This window comes from Marmota flaviventris, chromosome 7 (genome assembly GCF_047511675.1).
Source record: "Marmota flaviventris isolate mMarFla1 chromosome 7, mMarFla1.hap1, whole genome shotgun sequence".
Lineage (NCBI taxonomy): Eukaryota > Metazoa > Chordata > Mammalia > Rodentia > Sciuridae > Marmota > Marmota flaviventris.
In genome coordinates this window covers 58,873,247-58,900,164 of record NC_092504.1, presented here as the reverse complement: position 1 = coordinate 58,900,164, position 26,918 = coordinate 58,873,247, and the positions used below count along the sequence as shown (strand labels likewise).

Genomic DNA, 26,918 nt, shown 5'->3' with positions numbered 1-26,918 from the left:
CAAAAATCCCCCCCTAAAAAAGGCTGAATGTTTTCTCTAATATGCAGATGCTAATTTACAATGAGGCGGGGACAGGGGGGCATTAGAGAAGAATAGTATTACCTTAGATTAGGTAGAAGGAAGTGAAGGTAGGGGAGAGGAGGGGATGTGGGGATAGGAAAGATAATAGAATGAAATAGTCATTATTACTTTATATATATATAACATGTACACTCATAAAAATGAGAAATTATATTCAATCTATGTATGATATATCACAGTGCATAAATGCATTCTACTGTCATGTATAACTAATTAAAATAAATTTAAAAATTAATAAAAAACATGGGAGAAATTACTTTTGTTTTAATATCAGAAAAATGTTTTCTTTTTCCTTAGCATATGTTTTATTTTTAATCCAAAAGATATTAACTTAGGTAACTAGTCATTTTTTTCCTGCTAATGAGCTCTCAGGATAAAATTAGTGACCCAACCATGGCATATATAATTTAGACTCAATTAAATACATTTACCAAACATATATTCAGCTCCAATATATAAAAATCTGTGCCTGATAGTGGCAATATATCCACGGGGTTTTAATGATGTGTTTATTTTTAGTATAAGTCTTATTATCTTTGGCTCTATATAGCTCCAGTCCTTCCTTCCCATTTTTCTTCACTAGTTCTCATTTGCATTTGTTTTGTATATTGCCATGTGTGCATGAGGCTGAAATTTTTAGTTTTAAGTACAGACTCAGGTAACCTATAATAAAAGCATTCCTTTACAATAATAACATAGGTAGATCTCAAAATAGAGTATAATATTCATATGTAATTGTGATTAGAATTCATTCATTCCATCCAACAACTAAGCTTTTTATGTAAAGCTCTACTTCTCTTTTGAAGTAGTCTGCACAATTACAGTTAGTGAATCATTTATACCTCATTGTTTAATGACTGTCTTTCCTACTTGATTTTAATCTCAAGAGGACAGAGCCATATCTGATTTATTCACAACTGTTTTCTCCAAACTTAGCAACAAAGAAATCATCCCCTGTATAAGAAGTCAGCATTGCAAGTCCACAGCTTGGGGTGGGGGAAGTCTAAAAAAAATAACAGATCCTCAGTGTTTTACTGGAAAAACACTGAGATCTCTTTAAAGAATGTCATCAGTGCCAGTTTCTCATCCTCTGCCATGTGTGCTGAGATATCCTTTGTTCTTCCTGATGGTCATGAGGCAACTTCCTCCCTGTTTAATACAAGATGATTTCTGGATGAAGGGGTGTTTTAAGTAAAACTTTTATACAAAGGTCTATTAATTCTAAATATGAAAATTTTGTGAGTGGGGTTAGGGTTAGGGTTAGGGTTAGGGGGGCACCTAGCAACTGCCCTCCTTCCCTTTCTGTCTGCCGCAGTCTGGCTGGGCACAAAATCACGAGCCACCACACAGCTTGTAGATTCAAACAGCAACTCTTTATTCCCGAGCTCACACCCGGCACTCTACAAACACGTTCTGGGGAAATCCACGTTCTCTGCCCAAATCCACCCCCACTGGGCTTCTGTCTCCCAAAAAATACTGTCTGAATCCCGTGAGAACTCAAGGGGAACTCAGGCAGCAGGATACGCCCTATTCCCAGCAGGAATAACCTTAAACCTGGAACCGCCCTAAACCCAAGGAGAACCCTAAACCAGGATCCGCCCTGGTCCTTGAGCAAGGTCACCTTTCTCAAACATACATGCAATGTCACTGCAAATGTCCAAGGCAAGTCCATTTCCACGAGTCCTTCCTCTAAGCAACATGGGGTACGCTGGCAAGGAAATTGTCATACCTGCTTGGCTAATGGCTCCCAGCATCTGTCTGCATACTGAGATTTTTTTTTTAATAAACAAAGTGTCATATTTTATTTTTTTTTATTTTTCTTTTTAAAGAGAGAGAGAGAAAATTTTTTAATATTTATTTTTTAGTTTTCGGTGGACACAACCCGGGCCACAGGCATGCCAGGCGAGCATGCTACCACATCCCCAGCCCCAAAAGTGTCATATTTTAAACCCTAACCTGTAGTCATATTTTCTTCAATGCTGGCATGGTATTTGGCACATAGAAAGCAGAACAGAATTTTATTGACTGACTGACTCAATCCATTATTACACATGAAGCCCCTCAGTAAATTTCAGCAATACAAAAAGACTGTAAAAACATTTGTCAAGAAGTTTACATTTACTATGTGTATATGAGAAGTGAACAGGTAAGATAATCAATATGCTATATGTTAAGTGTTGTGATGGCATCATACCCAAAGCACAAAAGTTAGATTTGAGCTGCATCTGAAGAAATGGTGAGAGGTGGGAAGAAAGGAAGTGTGTGATGGGAAATGGGATTCCATGCAAAGGGAACAGGATCTGTAACCACAAGTAGGTATGAAAGAGATGGTGTGTTTGTACTTTTATGAAACTTCAATATAAGATGGGGAGAGAGCGACAGGAGAAAGGTAGATAGAAGTGGAATATATACCCTTATTAGTGGTCCTTTAAACAATGAGGCTCATGGACATTAGAAAAGGGATGCTTCCTTCTGCTAATACAATAAATATCTAGTACTCTTAAGTAATAGAGAAAATGAAAGGGAAAGAGAAAGTTTTGGACTTTGCTTTATATTTTAAATAAGATTTAAATTTTAGTAGTATAATAGTTCCAGTTTTCTGATGAGAATACCTATTTTTCAAGTATAGTGTTTACCAGATACTAACTAACTAAATTTATGAAACATTGAAAATAAAAATGTGCTCCTATTATTCAATTTAGATAATGAGTCTAGAACAATCATTATTACTTTTCCACTAATTCAACTACTCAGACTCAAAGTTGTAATTTAGTAAAGTCTAATCAACATGGAAGCATCACAAAATAAAATATTCCCAATAGCTTGTTAAGAGTAATTTTCACCTTGGGATAGGAGTAGCAGAGACTTAAATGCCTGCCATCATCCCTGCCCCAGTTTGCAAATGCTTCCTTCCATAAGAGGCAGCAAACATCCCACTTCACTCTGCTACAGTAAGAAGAAGAGCCTCAGTTCTGGTGGTGTGAACACTTTGCGTGACTCCTGCATTCCTAGGCGTTCCTACTTGTCTCCTCTCTTGAAACCTAACAGTGTTGACCCAGCCTGCCACTGGGCAGAGCTTAATCACACATACCACTTGCATCACACTGCAGTGCCCCAAGCATCCACCACTGAGTTACTACTATCTCTGTCAGTGGGGGATAATGCTCCTAGGCTGGCAAAAATATTCATTTTCAAAACTGAAGCCAAATTTCACAAAGGAAAGGCATTCAGGGGGCAAAAACTCATGTGGTTTTCCATTTAGATTGTGGAACTCTTGAAGAAAAAGGCCTGCTATACAGAAATCACAACAGAAGGTAGGCACAACTGTAAAAGTGGATGTCAATGCAGAGCCAGCACATGGAGAAAACATGCCTACCAAGCATGAGTCCTGAAGAGGCAGCTTCTGAAAATAGAGGACAAAGTTTTTTACACTGCTGTATCCCACAGTGATTCACAGAGATTAAGTACTGAATGAATATCAGCTGAGTGAAATAAAAAAATCTCACCAGCAGGTATGGTGGTATACACTGTAATTCCAGCTACTCAAAAGAATCACAAGTTCAAGGCCAGCCTCTGCAATTTATCAAGACCTTGTCTCAAGATCAAATAAAAAGGGGCTGGGGCTGTAACTCAGTGGTAGAATGCTTGCCTAGCATGTATGTGGTCCTAGATTCAATCTCCAGTACTGGGGAAAAAACACATATTACCAGGCTTATAGGACTGCAAACAAATAAGAAGTTGTGCTTTCTTTGCTGGTCTTGCAAATACTCTTTAAAAAGTGTTCCTGCACTGATGCCACAACCTTTTAGTTAAAGGAGGACGATGTAACCCATATTGTGACCATTTAGAGGGACTTATTCACAGGAGATAGCATGCATAAGATTAACAATACAGAGAGAGTAACTTACTCTAAAAGAATTCAAAATAAAATCTTAATTCCTTGGGTGACAATAATTCCTTGGTCATTAGGGCACTGTGTTATCTTGAAAGAAGAAAAACTGTTTTAAAGACATTGCAAAGTTTCTCTCTTCCTTTCTCATGGTAAAGCTAAAAACAGACAATGGGCTAAAGCAATGGTATTCAGTTTCCACCAGTTCCAAGGTGAACTGGGTAGGTCACTACAAAGAAGCCTCAAGAATACACAGTGATTGGGCTGGGATTGTGGCTCAGTGGTAGAGCAATCCCCTAGTACGGGCGGGACCCAGGTTCGATTCTCAGCACCACATAAAAATAAAGGCATTGTGTTGTGTCCATCTACAAAAAAGATTCTCTCTCTTAAAAAAAAAAAAAAAAAAAAAGAATACACAGTGATCTACTAATGGTCACGAAGCTATTCAAACAGCCTAATAATTAGTAGAGCTAAGAAGAGACTTTCCACTGTTGATCACTTTATATCAGTTCCCTTTACCATGGGCATCCACAAAAATATTTTGTTTTGTACCACTGAATATCCATAGTTTAAATTTACCCTACTTTTATATCATGTCCCTTCATGCCCCATCACTACCATCAAGACCACAGTTCTAGGAGAAGAAGAACCATCTCTCACCTCCTGTCTTTAAGCTACATAATGGCTCAAATGCCCAGTCCCCTACAGAGCTTTCTGTAAATAGCCTGTCCTCAGCAGGAGGGAATCTCTGTCCTTGCTTCCTCTGAGGGTTGAGTATTAGTCTGCCCTACTCTTTTACTTCAAGATTTTAGCACGTCTTCATTTTAAATGTTTCACGCCCCAGGAGAATTAAAAGAAGTTTTTCTTCACAAAACATCTGAGGTCCATGTATTTAATATCCAAACTTTTTTTTTTAAAAAAAAAAGCTAGCCAATGGTAGACACTTATGAATCAGCTAAATTATGATTTGGCCATTTTTCTTTTACAGCAATTATCTTTGGCTTTCAGACAAAAATGAATGATTAGGGTTTTGAATCTCTTCTGGCAAAGAAATACACAGCATGAGCTGAATGCTTAACTTTGTGCGTGTCAGTAGAACAAGTTCTATAGATATGAATTTGCAGAGTTAATCCTCCTTCATTATCTCCATTAGTTAACAATGCACATGGAGTCACTGCACATAATTACTGCTCTACCAGACATGGACATTGAAATATTAACTTTCCCACAGACTCAAAATCTTCAGTAAGCAGCTCTTAACAATTCATCATATTAATAATATATGTCACCACAGTCCTATTAAATATTCATGAGATTAAATATCTGTTTTGGAAACATTTTTTGTAATATTTGTTATATTTTAGATGCTATAATTATAACTGAAGGATAAGGAAAACAACCCCCAGGGAAAAGGGGGAACAACAACTCCCAAGAAGAAAGGAGGACAATGGGTCCCGAGGAATTCAGGAAACAATGGGCTCTGAACTTTCACAATTTCTCCTTCTACAACTATTTCCCTGACTGCTCACCTGACATATTCTGCTATAATTAAATCTATATGGTTAAGTCTCACTACCCATGCTGATATGGTGATTAAGTCTCACTTAAACCCTATAAAAATCAGACCCTTCTTGTAACCAGTTGCCATGTTCTCCCCTGAAAATGTGCCATTTTGTTGCTTAATAAAGAAAGCTTGCTGATCCATTGAGGTCTGTTCCCTGTTTCATTTATTTTTGCTTTCAATAACGGCACTTAGGTACCATGATAATAAAGGTAAGTTTAACTGTCTGTTTATAACCAGCAATAAAACTAAATCCACATTTATTCAATTTTTAATATGTTTCAAATGAGAATATTTCATTATACAATGTATAAGGTATTTTTTAAAGTAATATGTTTATATCCTACAATTCACTCTTCAGAGCTCATTACTACCATTAATTCATGCTTATCTTTCTCATACTTACATAGCTATTTTTACTATACATGTATGTACCTATAAATAATCCATATATAATAAAATTATATGCAGTAGGATTACTAGTCTAAAATTGCATTAAAGAGGAGTAAATTGATTTTCTCAGGTATTTTGTAGGCAAATAACTAATTCCAAATTGAAACTCAACAAGAAATAAGCATGTAATACACTGATGTTTATATAAAAAAGTACACACTGTAAAAAGTCTTATTTGGCATATTAGAATGTTACATTTCTAATCAAATACTTTGTAAGCTTTTATAAAGTCTTTTTATTCAAATTATCACAAAAAACTAGATATGATCTAAAAACAGCAAATAAAAAACTTAGCAGAAAAAGAAAATAAAATTTCAAATAAAGGTAAAAACATATCATTAACCTCAGATCATGTTATGTTACACTTTATGGCTGGAATCATAACAGGTTATTAAGCATAAGATCGAAACAATAGCTACAGCCACAGCTACTTGTAGCAACTTAACTTACTGTGTGTGAGGCACTATTATTAGCACTTAACATTTATATCTCCTTTAATTTTTTTCTCATTTAATTTTCACAATAACCAAGTGAAATGGATGATAACATTATTTGCATTTTACAGATGAAAAAGAGGAGGTCTACACCAATTAAATAACTTGCCCAGGGTCACAAGCGTGGCAACAAAAGAGTCTGACTCCAGTTCTTCCCTTCCAACCATAACATCAGCACCAGCTCCCAACTCTGAACCCCATTTGCTCCTGGGGCCTTGGGCATGTCCTACAAAGTTTCTAAAGCTCATTTCCTTTAGCTACAAAGATGTAAATAATGTTAATATATACTAGTTATTGAAAAAAATGAGATAGTTCACAAAAAAGTACTGAGAAAAACATGAAACTACACAATGTTGGTTATTATGTTATTGATTAGAAAAGACAACAAAATGTTGAAAATAATGAAAAACATACTAACTGGCTTTTAGTCAAAATTGTAGTATACCTAGTTAAATATTCCTCATTATCTTACCTTGCTTAACTCAGAAATGACTACGTGAAGGCAAACTGAATCAGTATAATTATTATACCTAAGAGATAGGGAAGCCATAATAAAATAAGATAAAAGTGAACAGTGAGGCTAGGAAAGTAGCCTTGGACATGGGCATCATGAAAACTGTTGTACTATCACATGTGGTCTTTCAGAGAGCTCTTCAAAACTAAGTCTTGTAAAAGCTCCCAACCCCAATTTACAATGTCTATACACACATAGTGACTTCTGACACTATTTAAATCCTTAGCCCAGAAAGGGAAAATAATATTCAAATCTTCATCATTCATCAATTTAAATACATTAACATTGGGTTTATTTTTTCATTGGTTTCATATTTTAAAAAATATTTCATATATATTATGTCAGCCAAGATGCTAAAATAAGTATCACAAAATTTTAATATCAAGAAACTAAAATTCACCAAGGTTTATAATGTTAAGAAATGTATATACCTATGTATAGTAATATGTATGTTGTACATAAGCATGTTATCTCTATCACTCTGATTTAATATTAGAAAACCAAGAAAATCCCCTGGTATTTTTGGAATTATACCAATGAAGTACTTACTACATCAAAGACTAGGAAAAAAGATTAAGAAAATAAGCAGTAAAGGAAGTATTGAAAATTTCTTGACAAATACAGACCAATAACTACTTCTATTAAGAACATGAAATTAGTTTTTTATCCAAGTTAGAACAAGATGCAGAATTTAACAGAAAGCAATGGGATGAGTAACCTTTTGTTTTCTGTCCACAACACTGACTCAGGCAACCATGAACAATGCCCTATTACCCTTTTGCTAAACTTCTTTCTCACCCTGTCCCCATCCTCATTCCTGCGGAGCTGCTCAGCATCCAGCTATCACAGCTATCAGGATATTTAAATAAACAAGGTCCTGGGATGATGGTATGATGACAGGCACCTAAAGAATGTAGCCCCATGCTCTCAAACACCATCACATTTTGCCTGGGCTTTCTTAGAGACTTGGGGTGTCACTACTCACAATTTAATGGCTATTTGTCTGTTCTAGATAATCAGTTAACCCCAAGCTTCAGCTTCCTTGTCTATAATGTGAGGTAACTAGCTTATTTGTAAAGTACTAAGACCTTGCCATTTTAGGAAATCTACATCCAACTTTCCAAGGTTCTGATAATTTTCTGAGGCATGTGATTTTTAAGTATCTTGTGACTTTTCAGCCTTTCTTGATGACTATAATGACTTAAAGAAAGTATACAGCCAAAAGAAAAGAGAGAAAAAAAAAGAAAAACAGGGCCACATATTTTCAGCAATTCTTTAATCACTTTCAAGACTTTCATACCATTAGATAAGGAATAAAGGAAACCTTTAATTGCATATGTCCACAAGTATGTGAAGTCAAATTGTTAAATTTTTACTTGATGATGGAAGATGAAAGAAAATCTAAGAATATATGGAATCTGCAAGGTCCTACCTACCTCCTGGCCGTTCATGCTCTCCATCAGTGTGCAAAAGCATGGCAACAGGCATGCCTACATTCTTGGATCTTCCAGCCACAACCACATTTTTCCCAAATGTTTCAATTCCTTAAAATACAGAGTTTGGTTTAAATGAAGAATCAACAACAAGAAACAAATTAAGCATCAGAACACTCAACTGAAACATTCTTTAAAAAGTTCTAATTAAATTTGGGTTTACGCAGCTTGTTTCTAACATGCCCACATTCAATTATTTATAAATATTTATTTTTATGCTTCTTGGATTTGTCACTTTCCCTTTGATTATGTCCTCATTTAAAAACCACAAACATCCTCAAGTTGCCATCAAATTAATTTTAAACATTGAGATTCACTCGAAGAGTTAGAAGTGCAAAGCCTTAAAATATATTAACTACTAATTACAAAATAAGCCAAGTACAACAATATCAAGCTTCACTGGCAATCAAATTTTGAGCAAAGCTGGAATAAAGTAAGTGAAAAAAAAGGATTTTGCACAGTGCTAATGTACTTCATTCCATACAAAAGAAGCACCAAACTTTCCATCTTAGAAAGATGAAAAAGATAAAGCCTGAAAATTCATATACTCTACCTCTTTGGAGCTCAGTTTCTTCATAAGTAAAATAAAGAAGTTGAAACTTAGGGTTTTCTAAGTATAATTATTTCAGAGTATGATTCCAGGATCTGCTTTCTCTTGGAGATTTTGTCTCAGAAAATAGCAGATTAGAATAGAGAAGATGTTGCCAGATAGGGAGGTGATAGTGGTGGCAGCAGGAAAATCATCAACACACAAAGCAATTTGAGGTCAATTAACATAGAGGTAAATATCTCTACACTCCCAGGCAGTCTGTGAGAGCAAGACTGTATCTGGCATAGTAGAAGAACAAATGTTTACAGTGAAATCTTAGGTCAATAGACATGGCTTCTATAAGAACAACATGTTAGTTTATTAATGGAAAATATAACTCATTTTGAAAAAGTTTTCATCCAAATGCATGAAATTTATAGTTTAAAAGTAGGGAAACAAACTACAATTTGGAAAATTTACTCCCTACATGTTACAACTGCAGTGCCCATAACCTGGCACATGGCCTTCATTCCATTTTATTTTGGATTTGGTCTTTGACTTCTATAATTTTATACCTTTCTACAGATTGAAGTTTTGTGGCTTATTATTTCTGTCACTTTGCAAGGTTAAGGTAATTCTATCAAGGCAATTTGCAAATGCTCATTTCAGGTCCTAATACCTCTGTCCATCAGACCCCAAGTTACCAACCTGTTCTTTTAATTATTTCCCAAACAGCACCAGCAGTGGCAGGTATGAGAGAATGCTGATCAAGGCACAGTCTTCCAATATTGATAATATGAAATCCATCCACATCTTTTTCTGGGGAAATTCCATTGCATATTGTTCGCTCATCCACATGATCTGAAAAATAAATAAAATTGGTCTCATTTTAAAATTGCTGTTTATGTGGAAATATGGAATGTGAAATATAGGGACCAACAGTCACATCACTATGGTTCAGTTCCAGGAAAGATATAACACCCTTACTCTTTCCTTGCCACCAAAAAGCAAGCCAAGGGGGTCTTGACTAATAGCTGTTATTAATGACTCTTAGAGTATATGCTATTATAGGGTCAGAAGTGGCTGGATTGATGAGTCTTTGCCTCAAAAAGTTTGCATATTAAGAGTATTTAAACCCACTTTACTCTAATACAAAACATTTCTGTTAATAGGTTTCTATTCAATACTTTGAGCACTGCAGATTAAAGGGGCTTTATTATTGTGTTAAAAATAGCCATCACATGGTTAATTCAAGTTTCCTCTTAAGTTACATAAGGAAAAAGCAAATATCCAACACACACTTTCCATAAAGCATTAACACATTCAAATCTAAAATATCACTATGGTTTGCTATGCATAAGGAAAAGAACACAACCTGAATAATGAATTAATCAAGTGATATATGGCATACCAATCATCTCATTTAAAAAAGTATTGACATAAAATAGGTTCTTACTATTTTATGAAGAATCATTTAGTTTACCTTTATCTCAATTATTAACTCATGTGCCTAACATATTTGGTATGTAAATACTTCTTTGTCCATTACAAAATGAATGCCATTTATACTGTGTGTGTATGTGTGTGTGTGTATGTGTGTGTGTGTGTGTGTGTGTGTGTGTGTGTGTGTGACTGTGCACGCACATGTGCTTTCTGGGGAATCAAATCCAGGACATCATATATACTAGGAAAAAGCTCTATCTATACATGTTTCTTCTTCTTTTTTCCCACCTATATATATATTTTTAAAAATCCTAAAAGCACAAAGTCCCAACTGTTTTTAAAGAATTATGTTTTGTTTCTGTCATCTTTGTATTCTAAAGATGACAACTGCCACCTTACTTTACATATATCCAATTTACCATCATCAAGCTACGAAACTCCATTAAACATAAAAGTAGTCACTTTAATCACTTTCAAATAGAAACACTTTGGAATGTCTCTCTCATCAATAGTTTTTCATTTTTCATAACTTCACTCATTCTATAATGAGCAGGGTAAACCTCATCTATTTTCTCTAAAGCTAGAATATCATTATAGATTCTAGCAAAACTTTAAATAATTACATGTTTAATTTACTATTTGAGGACAAAAATAATGGTTCCATTTTTCTAAAATCTGGAAGATGATGATGATTATGAAGATGGTGATGAGTCTTTTTTTAGTCATGCAGAAGTTTCATGATATGGATATTTTTGCAATAATTCAAAGGCTTTATAAATTAAAAGAAAAACAATTATATTTGAAGTTCTCATTTTCTAATAAGGGCCCAAGTTAGTTCATTAGTGAAAACTCTACTAATATATGTATGATATATGTATGAGCTGATCCATTTATTAAAAGAACTCAAAAAGGGCTCGTCTTTAGATTTTAAGAGCTATTTTACCAATAAGCCTGAGCTACATTGACTTTTAGCATCTACAGCTCTGTGCTGCCCATTCACTTAAAGAACACTGAAAAGACCTGCCCTCTGTGTCCTTCCTTCATTTCTTCCTCACTCCTGCCTCCTTCCCTTCCTTTCTTGGTTTTGTTTATTTGTTTGTTGTTTTGCATTTTTGTTGTTATTGTTGGGTTGTTTTTGTTTTTTGTTTTTTTTAGTCCTGGACAGCTCAGGGTCTTGGGTATGCTAAGCACATGTTCTACCCGAGTTATACCCTACCCTTTGTGTACCTCTTATACTTCATTTTTAAAAATCTTTGGGCCACTGATAAAGAATGTGTTATTTAATAAACAGAATTAGGGAAATTCCCACGTGAACAAAAGGAATTTTTACTTTATACAACCCACAAAAGTAGGTTCTGAATGTATTACATTAAAAATTAATGTTTATGACTCAAATTTAACAAACTATCTTTATGAGAGCAAAGTCCTCTTATATACTTATTTAACTTCTACTCACATCATACCTTAGATCATTATTCCATAACAATTTTGTCTTGAGCTACTTAAGTGTTAGTAGTTTTAAAAGACAGATGTGTGGACATTCAAATGGTATGACACAGGATTCAATTAGCTAAGGTTATTTAGTCTAAAAGGAAGGATTTCATATGAATAGAGGAAAAAAGATTAAGATCAGAAAAATTAAGAAATCCAATTCATTTGTCATTTTTATGAAATTCTGTGTTATGTCAGCAGTAGATTAAATTTCACATACATCCTGTGCCAAGAAAGATTTATTTTTCTAATGTAATGTGAAATATATAGTAATAATTTGAGTTAGTGTACCTTACATTTAAATAGTGATTTATAATGACTTTCCTAGTTACTGGGGACTAAGGTAGAAAATGTTAATTATTTTGAAGCCTAGGCTCAAAGACTTTGAAATTCAGCCAATCTTAGATAATTTCTAAGAAAGGGATCTGGAATTCAAATTTATATCCTTTTGCTATAAAACCAGCTTTTCCTTCTGTATTATACAGAAGTCATAAAAATGCTAATAATGTTAAATACCATTCAAAGAGTAAAGTAAGAGAGGCCTCTCCCACCCCAACTCCTAGTAAGACATTTGATAACCCTAACATATCCCAAGAAATGTACTGTTTCATCTAAGACTTCAAACACAACACTATTACTGGATTAAATGTTATATGTCTAAGCACATGCAAAAAATATCAAATATTTTTCAATTAATAATCTTACCTTTTGATATTTCAGTAAGAGAAATAAATATGTTTCATAATTTTGAATGACTTACCTGAAGTCACCCTTAGGACATATGATTAGAAGATTCACTAATACCAGTTTTGTCACAGTATTTATAAAAACATTTTTGGTTCTCAGAAGCAATTTTATAACCTTACAGTGGTAAACAGGACACTCATGATCTCTACTACTCCAAACCCCAATCATCTATCTGATCTCATCACTAACTACTCTTTTCTCAATTAGCATCACACTAGTCTCCTTGTTCTTCCTCAAAAAAGTTAGGCATTTTCCCACCTTGGCTACAGCCTTCTGTCGTGGAAGGTTTTTTTTTTTTTCTAAAAACAAACAAACAAAAACAATCAAAAACTGTCTTGTCACCTTAGCTAAACTATTACCTTCATTCAAATGTTTCCTTACACGACTACATGACACATTTTCACTAATACACCCACTATTCAGATCACACCATTTTAAAATATATGATCTACTTCTAATAATAGTTAAGTAGCTTATATTAAATCAAACATCTCATAGAAAACAACTGCAATCTTTGGAAAAATCATTAAATAAAACCAACTGTCAAAAAAAAATGGAGAGTCATTAAAAGCAGACAGATTTGGTGGAAGTGGATATCTGCAAGAAAGGAATATCACCGAAGAAACTTCCTATTTTGGAGGTTTTTATAGCTACAGGACAGCTGGAATTTGGGTAGAAATTCACAGCCTTACTTGATTAAGGAATCAAAGGATGAAGTTTGGGGTTACTACCGCAGTGGAAAAGGAGAAGCCACACCCAGGAGACCCAAACATTGTATATAAAATCTCCACAGACACACACAGAAAGCAAACTTCTAGAAGCCCCTTTAAGGTGAACAACACCAAATGAATGAAAGTTTTAGCTTGAAACACTAAAATAGAAACAAATTTTAAAGTCTTCAATCTGTTATAGACATGTTCAAAAAAACCCAGCAACTTAACATCATACTTAGTAGTAAAATACTGAAACTTTTCACTTAAAATCAGAAGAGTATCCAATCCCAACATTTTTATTTAATGTTTTATTGCAGATCTTACCTAGTGCTAACAAGATTAAAGAAAAAGACATAGAGTTCAGAAAGAAATAAGTAAAACTCTCATCACAGATAGCATAGATGTTTATGTTGAGTATCCCACAAATTTTATAAAATAATGACTAGAACTATTAAAGTCACTTTAACAAGATCACATTGTACAACCAATTATATTTCTGCCCATAAGCAGAAACTATTAGAAAATGAAATTTTAAAAAATGCTATTCACAGTACTATTCACAAATACTATTTACAATACTAATCATAATGCTTACAAATTTATTAACGCTTACAATTTATTAATTCCCTAGGAATAAATTTTTCAAATTTAAGGATGATTTCCATAATAAGAATTACAAAATACTGTAAACAGTTTTACCTTAATAAATTCAGGGTATATCATGTTTATGAAGAGAAGACTCAATAAAGTTGTATCAAGAGTCCCAAATGAATCTATGCTTTCACTGCAATATTGATCATAATCCTATGAGGTTTGTTATTAGATTCTAAAATATATATGAAGATATAAAGAATTTAGAATATTCAAAACAATCTTGAAAATTACCAGAGTTAGAAAAATTACACCACTTTTATGCTAAAAAGCTATAATTAACAAGAAAATGTGGCACTGGCATAAGGATAGACAATTAGATCTATGGAACTGAACTGAGAGTCCAGTTTTGGAATTATACTCATAAAGTCATTTGATATTTTACAAAAGTACCATGGTGTGTTAGTCAGCTTTTCCTCACAGTGACAAAATACCTTCCAGTAGCACCATGGAATGGAAACCAAGCCTTTAATACATGGGACTTTGGAAGACATTAAAGATGCAAACTACAACACATGGCAATCAAATTCTTATTAACAAATAGTACTTGAATACCTGGGAAGCCATGTTGGTGGGAGGAACTAATCATAATACCTGCTTCATACTATACAGAAAAATTAACTGAAAATTGATTATAAACTTAAGCATAAAATCTAAAAACTATACAGTTACTGAGTGAAACTTAGAAGAATCTTTTTATGGGCTGGGTTAAAGCAAAAACTTTTTTTTAAGCAGGGAAGAAATTTTATTTATCAGTTTCCAAAGATAGAAAGGAAAATTCTTCATAAGACTAACATAAATTGTAAATGACATTTAAAAGATATCACATGTGAAAGTGCCTTCAATGCACTATTTCCAAATGCAAAAACTTTTTAGAATATAAAATGCTTAAGCATAAATGAAAAAAGTAATCAATTAGTCTTTAGGAAATTAAAATTTTTATTTTCATCAAAAGATTTTAAGGTTTTTCTGTTAAGAAAACAGAACTGTGAGAAATATTTACAAAATATGTATCTGACAAAGAATTTGTATTTAGATATATATAAAAACTTCAAAAGCTCAATAATTAAAAGATAAGTATCTTAATTTCTTAAAATGAGCTAAATATTTAAACAGGAAAGAAAGATATCCAAATGGACAGTAAACGTGGAAATATAAGATTACTAGTTACCTTAGGGTAAGGATGAAAGGTAGGAAGAGGGAATCACTAGGAAGTGGCATGAGAATATTCTCTCATTTAATGAAAATGTTCTACATTTTGATAGTTACATAAGAGTTTAATTTAAGTACGAGTTTATATTTTTCAAAATATGTGCAAAAATAACTTACGAGTGTGCATTTCAATACACATAATTTCACATAAAATCTTAATGTTGAATATAGTTAATAATGTACATACTGAAGTTTTTGTGGTATATTAGTATGTTCTTACCTTTAAATGCTTTAAAAATAAGATGTTTGATGGGTTAATAGATGGATAAATATTTGACAAAGGAAACAGCAAAATTTTAACAACTATAGAATCTAGGTTGAGGGTATATAGGTATTCATTATACTATTTTTTAAATTTTTCTGTATGCTTAAAATTTTTTATAATAAAATGTTAGAAAGGGGGATACAAATACAACCATTCCCCAACACCCTTATCCCTTTCACCACAATATATTATCTTTTTTCCCACAGTACAATAACTTCTAAAAAATGTAGTTGCTCATTTATGATATTTATTTTTATCTGTCCTACTACATATTCACAAGGGAAGAAATTTTTGTCTGATACATTCCTACCACAAAGAACAGTACCTGAAAAACAGGGGTGCTCAATAAATATTTACTGAATAAGTGACTATTATTATCTCTACTTTAAAATAAAAAAACTAAGAAAATACTGGTGGATAACTGGGAACAATTAGAAGAAGAGACTACCAGGAGAAAAGTTGTGTTATCTTTCTATATACTTTGACATCCTTGTTGTAAAAATATTAAAAAAAACTCACAGGGGCAGGGGGTCCCAGTCATAGAATCTTGATTTATTGACCCTATATAATCTTTTTTAAAAAATATTTTTTAGATGTTGACAGACCTTTATTTTATTCATTTATTTTTATGTGGTGCTGAGAATCGAACCCAGTTGCCTCCTCATGCATGCTAGGCAAGTGTTCTACCACTGAGCCACAACCACAGCCCTATATAATCCTTTTAGACATCTGCACTGTTATATTCTACAATATAAATTTAAGGTGAATGACTTGTGTTTTTTTGTTTTTTCCTTTTATTTCTATCTTTCAGGACTTGAAAAATCAAAAATTTCAGGCAAAATTTTATGCTAATAGATTAAAGTCCATACTCTTAGAGTGTATATAAAGTCTTTGAGAATTCACTCATTTATTCACTCAACAAATATTTACTGAGTATCTTCCATGCGCCCAGGGCATAGGATAATAAGTGAGCCAACAGACAAAATTCTTGCCCTCTGAAATTTATTCTAATGGAATAAATGTTTATAAATTAAAATAGTTTGTCTAATCAAACTATTTAACTACAGTATCTTAATGGATTATTTTCTAGAAGTAAATGAGAGATAGAATTCAATGTTCTCAAGCTAACTCAGTGTTCTCAAACTGATGAATATTCTACTGGCTTCTATATCAAGATTTCAAGACAGAAAATACTTATCTAGTGCCTACCACTTGCCCAATATAATTTAGTAGTTGTTTCATCATCTAGAGGTAGAGAAACAGAAAAGGAATGGGAAATGACTCTAACCTCACTGGGCTACTCCACCTCCCAAGTTGAAAATATTGTGCAGCGTGGAGGTGGAGTGGGAGGTGTTCTCTAGGCCAGAAAGGGTGCATCTGGCTCTCCACCCTTCCTCAGCCTCCCTCTCCTACAGCCACAGAAAATGCCCAGTAAGTTTCCAGACAGGCTTACTTCACAGGCTGTTAAAAAAAAAAAATTACTGGAGTTGGAACTTACACATTTTGCTAAAGTTGCTAACCTGTGCCCTATATGATTCTCTTGGATGAGGTGTACGGATATGGAGATCCTAAAATTGCCTTATTCTTCTAAAACTATGTTGAATGAAAACACTTTGGTTTATCAAGCCCTTTGTTTCCTAGGCACTCTAATAACTCTACATAGTAAATTCTTCTTCTTTTTTTTTTTTTTTTTTTGTGTGTGTGTGTGGTGCTGGGGATTTAACCCAGAGCCTTGTGCATTCAAGGGAAGCACTCTACCAACTGAGCTATATCCCCAGTCCAATATAGTAAATTCTGTCAAATGCACAGTACTACTTACAAAGCTATGTACATTCTATAGAGGAAAAGACTTAGATAATGAGCTCTTTGTAAACACACAAGAGAAAAGAAAAACAAAATGTTACATTTTGGAGATCTTGCATGCAAATATTTTAAAGACAATGAGTTAGTCTCAAATTGTTTCCTAACTATCTCTTTCCCCTAGTGCCTCCCATAGAGTTATATAGATTGGATTCTAGGTAAATATTTGTTGACCTGATAAATAGAGGATCAGAGAGCTACCATATAAATAGGGACTTGTGATTTTAGTAAATCCTTGTTAGCATTTCAAGCTAAATATACTCAAAACAGAAGAGAGTTTCATGGTAAAGAAAAAACCATAATATTAAAAAGAAAAATAGTAACTACTGCTGTTTAAGAAATGCCTGAATTTGAAGATATTTTGAGAAATCAGTCATCTCAAGTTAGATGATATAACAAGTTTGCAATACAACTGCTCAAAACACACACACACACACACACACACACACACACACACACACACACACACACAATTCTATAGATTTGAGCAACTGAAAAAGCTTTTAGGATGGTTTCCACCTGGGTATGAACAGCAAGGGACTTAAGTGGTTACAAAGACCAACCAATCCCACTAATATGCAAATTATCTCAGTGATTTACTCAGAGATGGGTATAAATCATTAACTTTTATGAAAGAAAGGAAGAGAGAGAGAGTGGGTGGGTGGGGAAGGAAGGATGGAAGAAAGGAAGGAAGGAAGGAAGGAAGGAAGGAAAATGCTTGCTCAATGCTGCCATCCTGTGGCGCTTACGTTGCACAAGCAGGTGAGCTGTCTTCAATTTGTCTTCCTTTTGCTCATAAAATCTGTGACTGATCTCAGACTTTCATCCTCCAGAACTGTGAGAAAATAATTTCTGTTGGTTAAGCCACCCATTCCATGGTATCATGGTTTTGATAAAAGGTGTACCCCTTTTGTTCCTGTGTTTCTCAGGAATATTTAGAGGTAAATGGTTGAATTGTGAGTGCTGTAACCCACTTAGTCCATCCTAGTTTTGATGTGCTGGGTGATTATTGTGGCAGGTGAGGTGTGGCTCCTTCTGGTATTATAATTGTATATTTACACCTTTTGAAAATGTCCCACAAAAAACTAGGATATTTTGACTGGTTTTGTCTTGAATCTACAAACAATTGGAGGAAATCTGACATCGTAATGTTGAGTGTAAAACAAGGTGTCTTGATTCATTACTTTAGGCTGTTTCTAGTTTCTCTCTAGACATCCTTTAAATTTCAATGTACAGGTTTTCCCCATGCTTTGTCAAGTTTATGTCTAACGATTTCATATTTTAATGCTATTTTACATATTTTTTTAAAAAAATTCAGTATCTGATTGCTTGATGCTAGTATGGTGGCATTGATTTTTGTATACTAATATTACATTCTCCAGTCTTGCTAAACTCACTTATTAGTACTAGTAGGTTTGGGGAAATTTTTTTTTATTTTTATTTGTTTTTATTTTTTGTAAATGACATTGATTTTTTTCATACACATTAAGTCATCTTTTATTAATTTTTTTTGGCTTATTGCATTAGTTAGACTCTTCAGTACAAAGTTAAGTGGAGGTGAAAGCAGACATCCTTGACTTCTTCCTGACTGTAGCAGAAAAATATTCTATCTTTCAAAAATCAATAATTATGATAGCTTCAGAATTTTCATAAATGCCTTTAATTCACTTGAAGAAGTTCTCTTCTATTATTAGTTATTTGTCAGCCTTTATTGATAATTGATGATGGATTTTTATCAAATACTTTATCTGTATCTATTGAGATGACAATATGATTGTTTTCATTTTTACTTTGTTCATATGATGAAATTCATTGTTTTATTTCTAAATATGAAAATGACGTTGCATTACTGGAGTAAAATGCATTTTATCATGATAATTGATCCCTTTATATATTGTTGGATTCATTTGTTAAGTTTTTGTTAATATATTTTACATCTATATTTATGAAGAATACTAACCTGTGGTTTTCATTTCTTATAATGTCTTTTTCAGGTTTTTGGCATAAGGGTAATCGTGGACTCTATAATGAGTCAGGAAGTATTCCTTCCTCTGTATTGTATTCCCTAAATATTTGACAGAATTCTACAGGGAATCTATCCGAATATAGACTTCTTTGTGGAATGGTTTTAACTACAAAATAAATTTTAGTAGTATCTTTAAGGAAAAGCAGAGATTATTTATTTGGGACCATTCTTTTCTAAGATAGGCATTTAGTGCTATATATTTTTCCCTAAGAGCCATTTTAATGGCATCTCATAAATTTTGATATGTTGTGTTTTGTGTATGTGTATTCATAAAAAGTTTAAAATAATTTGTAATTTTCCTTTTTCCTCTACACAAGGGTTATTCAGAAGCAGGTTATTTAGTTTTCAATTGTTAGGGTTTTTTAGATATTTTTCTGCTATTGATTTTTAATTTATTTCCACTGTATTCTGAGAATGTGCTTCATGTGACATGAGTCCTTTAAATCTGAGATTTGGTTTATGGCCCAGAATGTGGTTTGTCTTGGTAAGTATTCCATATGAACTTGAAAAAAGAAAAGTATATTCTGATATTTGGGAGAAAGTGTTTTACAAATGTTAATAGGATCAAATGGGTTGATACTATACTCAAATCTACATACATACTGATTTTCTGCCTATTTGTTTTCTCAATTATTGAGAGAGATATTTTAAAACCTCTAGTGATAATTTCAGATGTTTCCTTTTTCTTACTATTCCACTGGGTCTGTTTTCACGTAATTGAAGCTTTCCTATTAGGCATTTAAATTAAGATTGTTATTTCTTTTTGATTAGCTGAAATCTCAAGTACTATGGAATGACCTCTTGATCCTTGGAAATATTCTGAAATATGCTTTTCTTGGTATTAACATAAGTACTCAAGCTTTCCTTTGATTAATGTTAGCATCCTCTTACTTTTAATCTCTCTGTTTTTACATTTGAAGTGTTTTTCTTGTAAGCAACATAAAGTTAGGTCTTGATTTTTATCCAATTTGACAACCTCTTATGTTTATTGGGTTACTTTCATTACATTTTACATGTTTAAAACTATCATATTATTATGTGTTTTCTTTGCTGTCTTTTCTCCATCTTTCTTCCTTTAGGTTCATTGAATATTCATGACAACCCTATTTATAATGTATTTTATGTCTTTTATTTACATATTAATTTAACATTATTAATATTACTAATTATTAATATATCGACACAATTAAATAATATATTATTATAATATAATAAAATAATTTTTGTCTTTTATTGGCTTATCAGCTATAACTATTGTGGTATTTTAATGGTTGCTTTTGGTTTCACAGTGTACATCTTTAACTCATCATAGTATATCAACAAGTGATACTGTATCACTTCACATATAGTATAAGAATGGAACAACAATATTCTACCACTCATTCCCTCTTGACTTTTACGCTATTTTTGTCATACACTTTACTTTTACTTATGTTACAAATCATATGCTGTATCGATTTCATTTTTAGTTAAACATTATCTTCTAAAATGATTTAAACAGTAGGGAGATATATATATTTACACATGTAGTTACCATTTCCAGAGCTCTTCATTCCTTTGGATAGACCTATATCTATATATATATGTATAGTATCATTTCCTTTTTTCCTGTAGAACATCCTTTAATATTTCTTATATTAGAAAGAAAACACTACCAGTAATTAATTCTTTTAGCTTTACCTGGAATCTCCCTTTTCTGGTATATCTGGGAAAAAAAGTTTTTTGTTTGTTTTACTTCTTGCTTTTGAAAAAAAAGTTTTTTACACTGGGTATTGAATCCCTGTTGGACTTTTTTATTTTTTCCCTTTCAATACTTGGAAGATAAAGATGCTCCACTATTTTCTTGCTTGCATTGTTTCTGACAAGAAATCTTTCATCATTCTCTGTGTTTTTCTATAGGTTACATATCTTCCCTACCCCTGTTTCTTTTAAGTATTTGGGGGTTTTGTTTTGTTTTTTTTCTAGCTACCAGTGGTTTTGAATAATTTGATTATGGTGTTGTTTGATGTAATTTTCTTCATATTTCATGGGCTTTTACTTTGTTGAGCTTCCAAATAAAAAAAAAATGGAAAAAAAAAAGTTTGTTGAATTTCTTGGATTTTTAAGTTTCATAGTTTACAAAAAAATCTCAAATCTCAGTCACTTATAAAAGGCTACTTATTTATTCATTGAATTCCAATAAGAATTCCACTGTCCAGGGCTGAAGTTATGGCTCAGTGATAGAGCTTGCCTTGCACATGCAAGACCTTGGGTTGGATCCTCAGCACCACATAAATAAATAAATAAAGTAAAAAAAAAAAAAAAAAGAATTCCACTGCCCAACTTCTTGTAATTTACAATAACCTGTAACATCCAGCTTCCAAGATCACTGAAACAAAATCAGGAGTAGGAGAGGAATATAGTGCACTTAACCATCTCAGTCCAAATGTGGCTCAAGAAGTCACTTTGCCTCACAGTAGCCACAAGTTGCATGGGCTCAAGGTAATTGCCAAGAGAAAATGGGAATTACAAGCAGATATGAGTATTTGGAAAACTTCATTTGCCTCTGTTAAAAAAAAAAAAAAAGCAGTTCTCAAATAGATAATGATAATAAATGGCCTGAGAAGGCCTCCCTAAAGCAATGGCATTTAAGCTAAGACCTGAGGATAAGAAAGACTGAGCCTTAGTATATTTGAAAGGTAGCCAACATAGTCAAGGGGTCAGTGCCCAAATCCTTATTCAAGTAATAAAATGTGCATTTTTCTAGCATGCTCTCTATATAATGAATACTATAGCAGCAAATTTTCAAGGATATGTGGGTATGAGAGTCTTATCAAATCTTAAACAGTGACATAGCTACTCTGTTTCATGTAGAAATATAGATGACACTTAGGTCAATTATAGAAAAGCAGTGACTGAGAAACTTCAGTTCATAACATTCCTTCACTAATACTCATTGAGTCTACCATGATACTGGATAGATTTCAGGGATAAATTGTTGACTACAACTGTCCCTAAGTGGAATTGTTCTGAATACTAAAACATAGAACTTGGGTTTCTCCCAGAGAGAGAGAGAGAGAGAGAGAGAGAGAGAGAGAGAGAGAGAGAGAGAGAGAATGCTAGAACAAAAATCAAGTTAAAATTTAAAAGCCATTTATTTAGGAATAAAATAAAATAAATGGCTCTATATACATGAAAGAGTCCTGGATGATTAAAATGTACTGCTCTGACCAAGAACTTTAAAACCAGAATAGTAAGTATTCTGTATACATAAATTTGATGATATCTTATGAAAACAATTATACCAAAAGTTTTTTTCCTACTAAATAAAGGATCAAGTTCTAGACAAATATACCTCTCTCCACACTTACAAATTAGGTTCAATATCCACACTTTTATACCTACTAATTATTAGAATATTTATTTATGTTAAATCCACAGAGTAAACTCCCGCTCTTTAACTTGTCCCCTTTAGATTTAATCATTTAATCCTATACTTATTTCTCATCTCTCTGTTCAATTCTATTACAGTAATCAAAAGATTTTAATTCTCAAATGTTTGAAACTAGATAACTGAAGGAAATACTTGAAAAATATTGTACAAAAAGACAATATAGACTAAGCCTTCCCATTCTACCTAATCGTGTCAGAAACAAGTGAGAAGTAGGCTTCTCAGAAAATAAGCAAATATGGAAGAGTAAGCAAGCATCTCCAAATGCCTGCCTTAGAGGCTTTGTAGTGGCACCAGGACTGGGGTCAGAAGCACATTGTATCTGGTTCTTCTGGCCACACACTGCTACCCTGGTCTCTGTGAACTTAATAGGTTATTCATTTCCCTCAGTTTTCTTAACTATAATCCACAGGTAAAAACAGATCCTAGTGTTAAAGGTTGTGAGTGTTAAATAGTGATTATTGTTTCCTAGGCTTAGATATAAATGCTTTCACATAGTTCATACAATTTAAACCATCTTAAACAAAATTCACTGTGCAACAAGTCCCCTACTATGATAAATGTTCATAGCAAAATTCCACTGTGCTTCGAGATTGTGGATATTATAATTTCCCTGTCATTACCTTGAAAAGGATGTCACTATTTCCTGGTTTTAAAGAATCATTGTTCCACTTTTTAAAAATTCGATATGCAAATATATACTTCACAAAAGATTTAACTTTCAATAGAACATCAGAATAATAGATATAACTCAATAAAATTAAAAGCAACTAAAATGCCTACTTATGAGAAAAAAAAGGAACATGAATAACAGACTTCTCACTCATCTTAAAATTCTCACTAATCACTACTGGTAGAATCTATGCACAATCTGGACAAGTGAAACACCTACATATGGTCTTTTTAGTCCTTCTAAGCTTTAAAGTCAGCTATAGGACAGATAAGCTATAATGACTGTAGACACACAGTTATAACCTGGGTACCTCCAATCCTGGCTAAGGTTGCACAGCTTTCAAACACAAACAGGAGCTTAGCCTATGACAGACCTAGTACCATTAGGCAGGACATGATTCTATCAGACCTAGTACCATTAGGCAGGACATGATTCTATCTCATTCCTTTGCTTTTACCCTCCTGAAGTACATGAGAACTGATTACAGGTTCTATTTAATCCTTATGCAACCTTGTGCTCCCAACATTAGAATTATAGCTATAGTTTGGAATTTATTTTATTCAAGACTTTGGCCTAATTGTGAAAAAGAATCTCAGATTTCTACAATAAAATAACTGGGAATCCATTTTTATTACTACATAACAGATACTTCTTTATATTGATTATTTTATTTAATTCTCAAAAAATCCTTATTGTAGGAATTATCTTTTTTATTTTATAGATAGGAAGAGTAAGATACAGAGAGGTGAAGTAAAAACTGACCAATATTTCAATATTACCTATTAGTAAATGGTAGAACCAAGATCCAAACCCACGCCATGGGTTTCTAGAGTTTGCCTTTTAGCAACATGTTACATTAGACTGTCTTTCAGAACATTATAAGTCATAACATTAGCACATACATTTCAAACAATCATCCTACTCACTAGTTAATACTGATAAGCTGGTGAGGGCACCAAAGATGGCTAAAAGTATTAGCATGGGAGATCAGTCTGCCTGGATTCAAATTCCAGCTTAATTACTCAGAAGCTCTGTAACCTGGAAGGAAGTTATATAATCATTTTGTGCCTGAAATACCACATCAGAAAAATTTACATAACTTCAACTCCACAGGATTATTGTGAGGATTCGATGAGTTAATAAATGTAAACTGCCTGACATAATAAATGCTTAACGCAATTAATATTCATCACTATTATTTTGTGTGTATGTGTTCAGGTAAATATATATAGAGAGAGACTTTTCAGCAAGATAGAAAAAGGCCCTTGCACAGAGCATCTAGAATTTGCTATGGTCCCTTTGATTGTATCTTACTCTGAAATGAACAGAGTTCAATTTGTTTTCTAGTACAGATGGATAGCCAGTGCCATCTAGTGGCATATTGATAACAAAGTCCCCAAATAAGAAGGTTGCTCTTAAAGGGGTAAAATTTCTAGATAAAATTTTGATTTTATTAAGATAAATTAAATCTAATACAGTTAGAACTCCCTGAGAAATTACATGTAGTAGTTTGTAAAATGATTTTTAAATTTTTTAAATTGATAGATTAAAAATTATATGTATTATGGTGTACTATATATATATTTTTGATGGAGCTGGAGATTAGACCCCAGGGCTTACTCATGCTACGCAAGCTCTGTATAACTGAGCTACATTCCCATTCTATTATGTTTTCAAACATGTACACAATTTTACAGATTAGCCAAGTCAAACTCATTAGAATATCTAATCTATAATTTTGTGTGGTAAGACCATGTACAATCTACCTTCTCAGTAATTTTTAAGTATACAATACATTATTAACACTATAGTCACCATGTTGTTCAACAGAATTTATTCATCATGACAGAAATTTTGTGTCCTTTGACCTATCTAGACACACACACACACATACACCCATTCACACACACACACTCCAGCCCCCATAACAGTAACCACATTCTACCCTGTATTTCTATGGGTTTGACTTGTTTTAGATTCTACACCTTAATAAGATCATGCAGTAATTGTCTCTCTTTGCCTGGTTTATTTCACTTAGCATAATGTACTCCATATTCTTTCATGTTATTACAAATGGCAGGATTTTCTTCTTCAGTGACTCAACATCATTCCATAGTATACACACAATATTTTCTTTATCCATTTATCTGTTGATAAGTATTTAGGTTGATTCTATATATTGGCTATTATAAAAAAATCCTTCAGTGGATATGAGAATACAGAGGTCTCCTTGGCAAACTGATTTCATGTCCTTTGGTTATACACCTAAAAGGGGGACTCCTGGATCATATGGTAATTTTATTTTTAACTTCTGAAGAACCTCCATACTGTTTCCTATAATGAGTGTACCAATTCACATTCTCAACAAAAACACAGGTCAGTTTCCTTTTCTCCTCATCCTGGTGCCCTTTTCTGCACATCCTTATCAACACCTATCTTTTGTTTTCATGATAATAGCCATCCTAACAGGTAGGAGGCAATATCTCATTATAGTTTTAATTTACTTTCCCTTAATGATTAGTGTGATTGAGCATTTTTTATATACATGTTAACTATTTTTATGGGTTTTTTTGGAAATGACTATTCAGTTTCTTTGTCCATTTTTTTAATCAGGTTATTTGTTTCCTTGCTATTGAGTTTTGTGAGTTGCTTGCATTTTTTATATTAACCCCTTATCATGTGTGTGATTTACAAATATTTTTCCCATTCTATATGTTGTCTCCTCTCTGTTGTTTCCTTTTCTGTGCATGAGCATTTTAGTTTGATACAATCCCATTCATGTATTTTTGCTTTTATTGCCTGTGCTTAGGGGTCACATCTAAGACTCAGAGCCCAGAAGAATGTCAAGAAGCTTCCCCCTCCCCAAGTTTTTCTCTTTACAGTTTACAGTTTCAGGTCTACATTTAAGTCTTTGATTAATTTCTTAAAGAGACTGTCCTTTTCTAATGTGTGCTCTTGTCAAAAATAGTTGACCTTAAATGTGAATTTATTCCTGGGCTCTCTATTCTGTTTTATTGACCTATGCATACCTATTTGTGCAAGTACTGTGCTGATTTGAGTACTATAGCTTTGTAGTTGATTTTGAGATCAAGTAGCATGAGGCCTATCTTTGTTCCTTTTGCTCTGAATTGCTTTGGATATTCAGGGTCTTTCATAGTTTCAAATGAACTTTAGGATTGTACTATCTATTTTTATGCAATGTACTACTGAAATTTTGATAGGTATTACAATGACTCTATAGATCACTTGGAGTAGTATGGGCATTTTAAGAGTTAGTATTGTTATATGTCTTGTAAAACTATTTAAATATTGTAAAAATGCAAGTGGAGGAAGTTTCAACAACTGCAAGCTATAAAATGATTGCTTAGCAAATACAGTGCCAAAAGTATTTTT

General features: G+C 33.1%; 1 protein-coding gene across 5 annotated transcripts in view; it reads right to left on the bottom strand.

Moving 5' to 3' along the window:
* The window catches only part of Mthfd2l (methylenetetrahydrofolate dehydrogenase (NADP+ dependent) 2 like), a 115,630-nt gene that overhangs the window by 71,674 nt on the left and 17,038 nt on the right, over window positions 1-26,918 (bottom strand). For 4 of the 5 annotated variants that reach the window (XM_071614343.1, XM_071614345.1, XM_027939825.2 and 1 more), the window contains 2 exons: window positions 9,723-9,875; window positions 8,429-8,536 (listed from right to left, as the gene is read on the bottom strand). In XM_071614343.1, the coding sequence (XP_071470444.1) occupies window positions 8,429-8,536; window positions 9,723-9,875 (261 nt within the window). The remainder of the gene's footprint in view (window positions 1-8,428; window positions 8,537-9,722; window positions 9,876-26,918) is intronic. The other variant, XM_071614342.1, reaches the window with a different exon arrangement.